This window comes from Zeugodacus cucurbitae, chromosome 5 (assembly GCF_028554725.1).
Source record: "Zeugodacus cucurbitae isolate PBARC_wt_2022May chromosome 5, idZeuCucr1.2, whole genome shotgun sequence".
Taxonomy (NCBI): Eukaryota; Metazoa; Arthropoda; class Insecta; order Diptera; family Tephritidae; genus Zeugodacus; species Zeugodacus cucurbitae.
This window is the reverse complement of record NC_071670.1, coordinates 17375404-17387546: the sequence shown is the minus strand read 5'-3', so window position 1 is coordinate 17387546 and position 12143 is coordinate 17375404. Positions and strand designations below refer to the sequence as shown.

General features: G+C 36.6%; 1 protein-coding gene across 2 annotated transcripts in view; it reads left to right on the top strand.

Annotated features, from left to right (window-relative positions):
* The window catches only part of LOC105217115 (protein sprint), a 444786-nt gene that overhangs the window by 18672 nt on the left and 413971 nt on the right, over positions 1-12143 (top strand). For both annotated transcript variants that reach the window (XM_054232307.1, XM_054232306.1), the window contains one exon: positions 11854-11970. In XM_054232307.1, coding sequence (XP_054088282.1) covers positions 11945-11970 — 26 coding nt within the window. In that variant the 5' untranslated portion in view covers positions 11854-11944. The remainder of the gene's footprint in view (positions 1-11853; positions 11971-12143) is intronic.

The window sequence follows — 12143 nt, the reverse complement described above, 5'->3', positions numbered from 1 at the left end:
ATTTAATGAGTTTATTAGAAGGCGATAAATTCATAATTGGTTACATCGCCTTTGGCATCAATAACAGCCTGTTTTATGGTCCGAATTGATTCAACACAATTGTGCGCTAAGATAACAGTTAATTTAAACCAAATGTCGGTAACTCCGGCGTTTTCGGTTATTATATCAATTGTCCCCTAATATTTAACGAAATCCCAAACATGTTCAATACAGTTTAGGTCGGGGCACTGCGCAGATCAACTTGATTTGCTTCATTTAAAACTTTTGTTGGAAACGATCCTTCATAAAATGGAACATTGTCCTGTTGTTAAATGTAGTCTCAATAGTAGGAAAAGGCCGACTATCCACTACAATTGCATGGTCATGTGAATTCTGATATATCCGGATAATTTAGTGTCCCTAAGTTAGTAGCAAATCTCCAAAACTTACACTGTATTATTCTTCTTCTCACGTGGTAAATGAATAAAGCGTTTACTAAAGAAGTCCTGGAACTAATTATTAATAATTAATAATAATAATTAATTATTTATTTGCCCACTAGAGGCTTTAGGATGAAATTTAAGGCAAATAATAGTCATATCGCTTTTTTGGTTTCGGAAATATTGACCACTTTATGCACAACGTAGGTATTTATGTTACTATTTTTAAATGTCTTTAACAGTGTAGCATCATTGACTGTTCATGCAATATGCTGATTCGATGCTGCTGCAATGGGATTTAGTATGACAGTTCCTACTAATCTTCTGCATTATATTTGAGTTATCACAGGTTTCCGCCCAGTTATCTTTAAAATGTCCTTGCAATTGTTCGTCTCATTCTTTTTAATAACATTAGAAACAGTATTTCATCATATTCTATAAATTTTAACTAACTCCGAAGCCGAAGCTCCAGTCTTAAACTTAGTAACAGTCTCCGATCTAGTTATAATCCTTTCCTTTGTTTTCTGCATTTAATTTACCATTTTTTATATTTTAAGGCTGAGTTAGTTTGTTTTAAATGCTATAGAATCCAATCACTACTCTTGCTCAAACCAACTGCGGGTCATCGGTTGATTTGCCCATTTCTCTGTTATATGTCCAGATATTCTCGCCAAGCTGGCATAATTCCCTTAGGAATAGATCAAGGTTTCCAACAACATAGCATTTTGTTACCCTGCGACAAAAACAACAACAAGCAAAAGCTTTTTATGTGAAACTCTAAATATTACAGAAAAATTGTGGATACTAACATGAGTACTATGATAAATATAAATACAGTAATTCCCGCTTAAGTGCTTCGAGGTACTTCCCAAGCTTTTTCTCAAATACTTCGATCTAATTTTTTTCCTTTAGAATGAAAGTTACATTTATTTCTTATTAATAACAATAAATATGAACAAGTAAGGAAAAGCTAAGTTCGGGTGCGACCGAACATTTTATACTCTCGCAATTTATTGATGTAATTTTATTAAGATAACACACAATTTGGCTCATATATTCGGCATAAAGTCCAATAGAATAACGAAAATCATCGTATTTCACTCATTTTTCCCACCAAGCTACACTATACTACTAAGATATTTCACATATTATCCGATATACATATGCGGAATAAAGCCCGCACATAATTAGGTATATGGGAGCTGGGGGAAGTTCTGATCCAATTTTAATAATTTTTGGAACTGAGACACACAATTAGGATAAACAAATTTCCTCTGTTTCATCCAAATGTGCCCCTCCCTAATGCGATCCTTTGTACCAAATTTTACTTTATTAACTTTATTTATGGCTTAGTTATGACACTTTATGTGTTTTCGGTTTTGGCCATTTTGTAGGCGTGGCAGTGGACCGATTTTGCTCAAAAGCGACCTCCTCAGGATATCTAAATTTTTACTCAAGTTATAGCTTGCACGAACAGACGGACAGACGGATAGACAGACGGACGGACGGACAGACATCCGGATTTTAACTTCACTCGTCATCCTAACCATTTCTATATATATAACCCCATATCTAACTCTTTTATTTCTGGGTTATACAAACAACCGTTATGTGAACAAAACTATAATACTCTGTGCAACATGTTGCGAGAGTTTTCTCTTTTGACAATACTCAACGCATTCAATGTCAAAAATATTAAAAGGCACTTCAAAGCGGAATATTGCAAACAATTTTGTATTTGTGTCTTAAATATTACAAGCATTTAAGCGGGATTAAGTGCCTATCCGGAGGTAAAGTGCGGAGGCATAAATAGGAAGGTTACATATCATAAGTTATAATGCCAAAAATAATCATTCATTTTTCTACTATTCTCTTTATATATGTAGGCCTCGTACAGTCATTTGTGAGTTTTGTTTAGGGAGATCTGATCTAAATGCGGTCTGTTGTTTTCAATGGTATTAGATGGGAGTATATATTATTTCATAGATTTTATGGAAGAATCTAATTTAAATGTTTGCTATTTCAATTGAATTTTTCATTGAAATCTACATACTAATGTATGTATGTAAATATGGAGGCAAATAACATTAGCCAGAATATTGCAGCAAAATCAAGCTGTCGTCAGCCACATTAGCGCATTGCTGCTCTAACAGCTTCACCTTCCTCCACACAGCCGTTATTCCGCTACTCGGCGGGGATCTCCAGCAGCGGAACGCTATTTGGCACTTTCCACTGGAGTTTTGAAAAGTGGCTGGAGTTTGTATGCTTGCTTTTATTCTACAGACAGAGCAAGTGCATACGGTACAAACGCGTACGTTGCAACAAATTGTTGCATGTTAGCAGATTGTAAATTTGCTTATTGGCAAATACCACAATCGATTTATTTGCGCGCAAGGCCATGTTGAATGCGAAATGCTACTGTCTGGAAGAAGACAAATGCGTAGAATTACAGTTGCACTTACATATGTCTGCACATACATGCATGTATGTGGTATACAGAGCTCAATAAGACGCGTGCCTCAATTTGCGTTCTAATGCTTTATGGACAATACACAGGCGATGTACGGTGGCGTTTAGGCGATAAAATAATTTAATTTAATATTTTATAGTTTGAAATAGTTTTTATCAGCATTTAATTTTTTCGAGTGAAGTCTCGTATAGATCCATAAATGTATGTATTATACAAGTATAACATACAAATGTTTTTATTTTCAACATGTCCAACGTTTTGGCACAAGAAATTCCTCACAAAATCTTTGTTCAATATATTTATCCATTAATAATGAGAACTTCCAGATACTTATTTGACAGAATGTATTTTAATATTTCATAGATTTTTCCATTTTTTCGTGTTCTTTTAAATTATGGTCGGAATTAAACTTTGGCTATTTGGTTTGGCCAAATCTGTTGACAAAAAAGGCTTAACTTTTCTGTGTTTCACTGAGAAGTATCTCTATTATGACCTTTACTCGACGTGCTTTATGCAATAAATCATGGTAATTTGGTTTCTCCTTGTTTTTAAATCGATCAATAAGATATGTTGGAAACCTTTGATATTTTTGTAGATATTTTCCCATAGTTTTTCAAAGCTACCTTCCGTAATAGTACTGGTTGGGATGGAGTTTTCCACGAAGTCCCGATTCTCACAGAATACTTCCGTAACAACTATTTCCATAGTTTTCAAGAAATGTTCTCTTAATTAGTATGGTTGTAATATTATCGCTATTATTAATATATTTATATTTTTCATATTAAAAATCACCCGATCATCTTTTGCCATATAGAAACGGTTGATAGTTCTTTCTCTGTTACTAATTATCATATCTTATTTGAACTTGTTAGGGAAGCTTGTTATTCACTGAAGTGAAGTGTAAGTAAGTTAAAGTTTACTCCATCGTAACCACACAAATTAGTATAAGTATAAGTATGAGTATAAGAATAAGTATAAGTGCAAGTACAAGTACAAGTACAAGAACAAGTACAAGCGCAAGTACAGGTACAATTATAAGTATAAGTACAAGTACAAGTACTAGTACATGTACAAGTACAAGTACAAGTACAAGTGCAAGTAAAATTACAAGTACAAGTATAAGTATAACAAGTAAGGAAGGGCTAAGTTCGGGTGTAACCGAACATTTTATACTCTCGCAATTTACTTATTTAATTTTATTTATATTATATAATACATAATTTGACCCACATATTCGCCATGTATATTGTATAAACTCCATTGAAAGTTGGAAACCATAATATTAGGTTAGAAGCCCCGAGGTCCTCGTGTTCGATATATGGGGCATTAAAAACCTATTGTCCGATTTCGGCGATTTTTAGAATGGGGCTGCCACACTATAAATATAGTATTTGTGCAAAGTTCTGCACCGATATCTTCACTAGTGCTTACTTTATATATTGTAATGTAAACGATTCAGGTCGTCATCAAACATATCATTGGGATGTAAGGAAACTATTACAAACCAAGTTTCATTGAAATCGGTCGAGTAGTTTCTGAGATATGGTTTTTGACCCATAAGTGGGCGACGCCACGCCCATTTTCCATTTTGTAAAAAAAACTGAGTGCAGCTTCCATCTGCCATTTCTTATGTGAAATTTAGTGTTTCTGACGTTTTTCGTTAGTGAGTTAACCCACTTTTAGTAATTTTCAACCTAACCTTTGTATGGGAGGTGGGCGTGGTTATTATCCGATTTCTTTCATTTTTGGACTGTATTAAGAAGTGGTTAAAAAAACGACTGCAGAAAGTTTGGTTTATATAGCTCTATTTGTTTCCGAGATATGTTCAAAATACCTATTTGAGGGCGGGGCCATGCCCACCTCCCCAAAAAAATTCCATCCAAATATGACCCTTCATAGTGCGTATACCAAATTTTATTTCCATAGCTTTATTTATGGCTTAGTTATGGCACTTTATGTGTTTTCGGTTTTCGCCATTTTGTGGGCGTGGCAGTGGGCCGATTTTGCTCCTTCCTATGGTGCCAAGAAATAAGTGTGCCAAGTTTCATCAAGATATCTTAATTTTTCTTCAAGTTATAGCTTGCACAGACGGACGGACGGACAGACAGACATTCGGATTTGAACTCCACTCTTCACCCTGATCACTTTGGTATATATAACCCTATATCTAACTCGTTTAGTTTTGGGTGTTACAAACAACCGTTATGTGAACAAAGCTATAATACTCTCTAGCAACTTTTTTGCGAGAGTATAAAAAAACAGATACATACGTATGTACATATGTGCTGCATATAAACTAAAGTGTTAAAGATTCTACGAAGTCTTAATAAATATTTTTCGATGTTTCTACAACTTTCATTTAATAGTAGTTTTATAGACCAATTTTTTGATATTTCCTTTCTTTTGTGACAACTGAAATTCAATAAACTAGACCCCTACTTCAGTTATTTTTCCCCAAAAATTTTAGCAACAGAACCACTGTGCCTTGCAGTATGCTTCACCGCTGACGTTGCAGTGGCATTTGGCTCGTGCAAAGGTGAAAAGTTGGCATTTAGACTTATAAATTTACAAATCCCTAAAAAATGTATCGGAAAGATTGGTATTCCTGATTTTCTTGCAACTACTGCCACTTGAAAATGCATAAATGTATTTGTTGTTGTTGTTTACATATGTATATGTTTGCGAGTATTTATTTGCGCACTCGCACGCAAATAAGCTCAGATGTGTGGGTATGATAACTAATTTATTGTCATTCGTGTCGCTCTTGCCACATCTGCAACGTAGCGGCGAACGCCCTCACTTGCAACAACAATGACTTTTGCTACAATTGTTGATTGTTTTCAATTTCCATTTCATTTTCATTTTCATTTGGCTACGCATATGCTTATAAGCACATAAGTATGTGCATAAGTATTTGTTTAAAGATGTAAGTATGTGCATAAGTATGCGAGTAAGTACGTAAGTATATATGTAAGTAAGTATTGTACGTACATGTGAGTGAACTTAACGCATGCATACGAAATTAATGCGCATGCAACACAGTCTGTTGCATGATTCATCGCAATTGTACGACCATGAAATGTTGTATATAAATAAATGAGTACGCCAGCGTATACTTATATACATATTTACATAAATACATATGCTTAACTTAACGCATATTTTTAATTCACATGCATAAATGCATAGAAAAAAAATATATATAGATACATATGTATATGTATATATGTATGTATGCTTCAAATTCCGACATATGAACATTTGCATGCGATCGCATGTTCCGCAATGCGATTTATGGTGCTATGTACGCCACATGGAGTTGGATATGCTGATTTTGATCTTTGTTGCAGATACTGTTTACATTCATGGGTGGGTGAACTCTACAAATCGCCCACAGTGGCTTAATCTACATTATTTTTATAAAAAAATCTAAAGTTCCATGGAAGCAATTTAAGTTTATTTCATAAAAATAATTATTTATTTAATTATCAAGGGATATAGTAGTATTAGCACGATAACTAAATTTGCAATTGATTTTTAGATGCAACTCCCTCCGAGATTTGTAAAGAAAGTTTAAGTTGTATCTAAACCGAGAGATTTCATAGCAATATTTCTGGGGAACTTAACATTTTATTCAGAATCTGCTACTTGGACTCTGCCTGTATTTAGCTGAAATAGTATTGTGTAGGGGATGGGGTCATATGTAGAAGTTCACGCAAGTGAGGAAAGTTTCTGATTGCCATTCACTTGGGAGTCAGGCCAGGAACGATTCTTTTGCATATGACTCAAGCAGCTCACGACTTCCGGTTTTAGACCAAGTATCCCCTGGGTAGCTAACAGACATCCGTTTGGAGGCGAGCTAAAGTGAGAAGGCGAAGCCCGCTTCTGCGGTTGTGCGTAGGGTTTGGGACCCACCACATAAAAAAATCTCCCCAATGAAAACAAACACTAAGGATCATGATTTGAGGGCATGCACCTGGAATGTTCGGACTCTTAATTGGCAAGGTGCCTCTGCCCAGCTGGTTGATGTCCTCATACAAGTAAAGGCTGACATCTCGGAAGAAGGTGGGTCCTTGTGACATCTACTACAGCGGCCATATAAAGGAGCGCAAATTTGGTGTTGGATTTGTGGTGGGAGAGAGACTACGTGGCAGAGTCCTGGCATTCACCCCGGTGGATGAACGTCTTGCCACAATCCGCATCAAAGCGAGGTTCTTCAACATATCGCTGATTTGCGCCCACGCCCCTACGGAAGAGAAGGACGATGTGACCAAAGATGCTTTCTATGAGCGCCTAGAATGCACCTATGAGCGCTGCCCTCGCTACGATATCAAAATCGTTCTTGGCGATTTTAACGCCAGGGTGGGTAAAGAAGGTGTCTTTGGCACAACAGTCGGAAAATTCATCCTCCATGACGAAACATCGCCAAACGGCCTGAGGCTGATCGACTTCGCTGGGGCCCGAAATATGGTTGTCTGTAGTACCAGATTCCAGCATAAAAAAATTCATCAAGCAACGTGGCTGTCCCCTGATCGAAACACGCGCAATCAAATCGATCACGTTGTGATAGACGGAAGACATGTCTCCAGTGTTTTAGACGTGCGTACGCTCCGAGGACCAAACATTGACTCGGACCATTATCTAGTAGCAGCAAAGATACGCACTCGCCTGTGCAGCAAAGAACGCCCGTCAACAAACACAAGGAAGGTTCGACGTCGAAAAGCTGCAATCACAACCGACAGCCGAACGATTTTCTACTCGACTTGCACTCCTGCTCTCTGAGAGCACTCATCAGCATCTCGATATAAGGGAGCTGTGGAACGGCATCTCAAACTCATTGCATACCGCTGCAGCCGAAACAATTGGTCTCCGGCAACGCCAGAAAACCAGTTGGTACGATGAGAATTGTCGTTCCTTAGTGGAGAGAAAACAGACTGCCTAGCTCGCAACGTTGCGATCGACCACAACACGTTCGGTGGGATAGATATCGAGAACTGAAGAGGGAAGCGAGACGCATTTGCAGAATAAAAAGAAAGAGGCCGAAATGCGTGAGTATGAAAAGCTTGAAAAGCTGGCCGACATGGGTAATGCTCGAAAATTTTATGAAAAGATGAGGCGATTTACAAAAGGTTTCAAGACCGGAGTATTATCATGTAGGGACCGAGGAGGTTATCTGGTAACGGATGTCCAGAGCATACTGGGATTATGGCGGGAACACTTCTCCGACCTGCTCAATGGCAGTGAAAGTACAACACCAGGAGATGGCGAACCCGATTCCCCAATCGATGACGATGGAATAGATGTTCCATTACCCGACCATGAAGAAATTCGAATAGCAATTACCCGCTTGAAGAACAACAAACCGGCGGGGGCCGATGGATTACCGGCCGAGCTATTCAAATACGGCGGGGAAGAACTGATAAGGTGCATGCATCAGCTTCTTTGTAGAATATGGTCGGAAGAAAGCATGCCTGACGATTGGAATCTTAGTGTGCTCTGCCCAATCCATAAGAAGGGAGACCCCACAATCTGCGCCAACTACCGTGGTATAAGTCTCCTCAATATCGCATATAAGGTTTTGTCGAGCGTATTGTGTGAAAGACTAAAGCCCACCGTCAACGAACTGATTGGACCTTATCAGTGTGGCTTTAGACCTGGAAAATCCACAATGGACCAGATATTCACCATGCGCCAAATCTTGGAAAAGACCCGAGAGAGAATAATCGATACTCACCATCTTTTTATCGATTTTAAAGCTGCCTTCGATAGCACGAAAAGGAGCTGCCTTTATGCCGCGATGTCTGAATTTGGTATCCCTGCAAAACTAATACGGCTATGTAAGCTGACGTTGAGCAATACCAAAAGCTCCGTGAGGATCGGGAAGGACCTCTTCGAGCCGTTCGATACCAAACGAGGCTTCAGACAGGGTGACTCACTATCGTGCGACTTCTTCAATCTATTGCTGGAGAAAATAATACGAAATAGCAGAGCTAAATAGAGAGGGCTGTATGATTTATACGACGACATTGACATAGTTCAGCGAATAAAAAGACAACGGCTACGCTGGCTAGGTCATGTTGTACGGATGGAAGAAAAGACTCCAGCCCTGAAAGTATTCGATGCAGTACCCGCTGGAGGAAGCCGCGGAAGAGGACGACCTCCACTCCGGTGGAAAGACCAAGTGCAAGGTGATCTGGCTTCACTTGGTGTTTCCAGTTGGCGCCAAAAAGCAAAAAGGAGGAATGAGTGGCGCGCTCTGGTGGATTCGGCTATAATCGCTTAAAGCGGTTCCTACGCCAAATATATATATATAAGAGTATTATTATTAATTGCTTTCAACAATTCTCTGGTCTCGGATATATATTGTTGACGAGGAACCGGCTGTTGTTGGAATCGGAGATTTAATTTATGGTTAGGCATAATGATGACATAAACTGGCATTGTTTTGAAGAGGATTCCTGACAAAGAGAATATATATATATATAACTATAACTGAGTATAGAGTGTGGATCCTCTCTTACTTGTCCAAGAAACTGTGCTAAAATCTTCCGATGTTAATTAGGCCAAAGCTCTATTGTTCTCAAATAAGATATGATCTATTTGAGTAGTAAATGCCAATAGCTTTATGCTATTCACGGTTCAGTTTAGAAGCCTTGAAGTCAGGTTCTGTGATTTTTCAAATCTGCTGCGAAAACTGTGACCTGTTCTGTAGAGTGAATAATCAAATAGAGAATATATCAAATTTATACGCTCTCACGAGAAATGGAAAGTAATTTCGCCGCTCTAGTGATATAAAGTTTATTTCCCTACTATTACAATTTACAGCTGGGGATTTAATATTTGTACTTCGTATTTACAATACTGAACTACTTTATTAATGTCAGCTGATTCGAAGAGAATTTTTCCATTATACCAGTCCTTAGTATGACAACAAGAGCTCTGTTAAGGGGTTAGGTGGGTAATTACAGTATACTCTCGAAAAGTAAATCGATTGGTATTTTGGGTAATTTACTTTTTCGAATAATTTACTTTTCCAAATATATACATAAATTATCTGCTTTTATAATATTAAATGCATTTTTAAACTTAAAAAATTCATTCATTTCATAAACATATGGATTTACATGAAAAACATATTTACATTTACATACATACATATGTATTTACTATGAAGAGAAAAAATCTTGAATATTCTTTTTTTTTTTTTTTTTTTTTTCTTTTGCAATATATTATCTGACCATTTTTGTACGACAATTCAAAAAGTCTGACACCTGATTTGCATCGTTTTCATTTTTAAACCAGTGGATCAAGTAGAAGAGTTTATTTACTAAAAATACGCGATAAACAAGAGAGTAAGTGTTTTTGCAACATCGTAAAAAACGCTGCTTGCTTCGTTTCGAATTTTTTATCACACTCTCTGAAAAGTAAATTAAAAAATTTACTTTTTCGAGGTGCATGTGTAATCTTAAAGGTGATTAACTTTTCCGCGATTATTTACTTTCTGAGAATTTACTTTTCGAGAGTATACTGTACTAAATTTGAAACAAAATTGTTTGTCTTATTAAATAGTATATGTTTAAAGATTATCCAAAAATATCAAATTGATCTGAGTAATATTCTAAGAGATGAACCCTTTGGAAGTTCCGTCCATCAGATCACGTCGGTACGACAATTTCGCACACATTATAATAAACAACTATATTTGTCGAGCCCAAATATGGTGAGAATTTTTATCAAGTTTTTGTTAAATATTTGTCAAAATTTCGGATTTTAAAATTTATCCATGTACAATCGAAATATTTTTAGTTTATTGATTTTGGATGAACCAATAATGAGTTATAATGTCCATGGCAAGAGCTTTTTTTAGGACACGTCATGCAAGATGACGTACCAACTGCTGAGTTTCCGGAATTTTTGAATAAAATTTTTTTATAAATAAATTAAATATGTATTTTTGATATGCTAAAACAATGAGAAAATTCAGCTAATTTCTAAATAATTAAGTAGTTGATGGTTGGTATCAGAGAACGGCATTTGCTGAATGAAAAACATTCGTACGCGCTCAACAGCCGAATAATCACACTGTTCGGATCAGCCGATCAAACTTGCCTGAGCTCACATTTTCGTTGTTGATTTTAAATTCACTCGTGTGTGTGCGATTTTTTGTTTCACTCCGAGTTTGTTCGGCTCGTGTTCAATATAATGATTTCGGGCGCTTGCTCATTCGGTTCAACAATCCTTGTTTTGAACAAGAACAACACTCAACTCGCAAAAATCAACTCGTATGATTTTACTCATGCGCGCAGCAAGCGGCACTTTTTCTGCACAGATGAAATGTTAGAAGAAGAACAAGACAAGCTACAACAACAAACTGCATATAAATTGTTACGGTACATGCAGTCGTAACGCTCACATCGTGTCGTCTTGTCGCTAATTGTTTACTCATAATCGATCAACTCAAATTGAACCGAATGATGCTTTCGTCAACACAGGCTCATTTTATTGAACGCTGACTTTTGTTCAGTGAGTTGAATTGAGTGAGAAATTTTGAACCGAGGACTCAAAATCCAAAGAATGATGTGTACGGCAAATTGAGTTGATTTTTACTCATTACTCTGTTTTTTCAGTGAGTTGAGTTGAATGAAAAAGGTCGCGTATGAGTAAATCAAGAAAATAGTGATTTTTGCAGTTCTCTGGTTGGTATTACTGTCTATAGTCTTGAAAATCAAGTTATAAGGTAATTACAAAAATAATAATTTATTTAAAGATAGAATTAAGTTTAACTTCAGGAAATCGGTTTTTTTAACTAAAGCTTGATGTGAATATTTATTTTCGATGTTATCGGATTGATGTTTGAAAGTCTGAATTTATTATTTATTTATTTTTTTAATCTTAATTATTATTATTATTTGTTTTGTATTATGGATTTTTATTAAATAATTTTCTTTCTTCATTCATTTTCAGTTGAACTTCCGCTTAATTTAATGACCTTCACTGTACACTAATGCAAATAGCAATACAAGCAGCCTGAAAGCACGCTACAGTAATTGTTGACATGACAACCGACGAAGTGATTTTGCGGTAAGTTTATAAACATACGAGTACGTATATGAGTACCTCAGTAAGCTAGGCAAACTGCAGGCTAAACTTCCACATGATTACGCTTGGAAGTACGTTTTAAGAATTGGCTAAGGCTTAAGCAGAAATTAAAGCTAAACAGAAGTAGTTTAAGTATACTAGTATTACTAAGATAA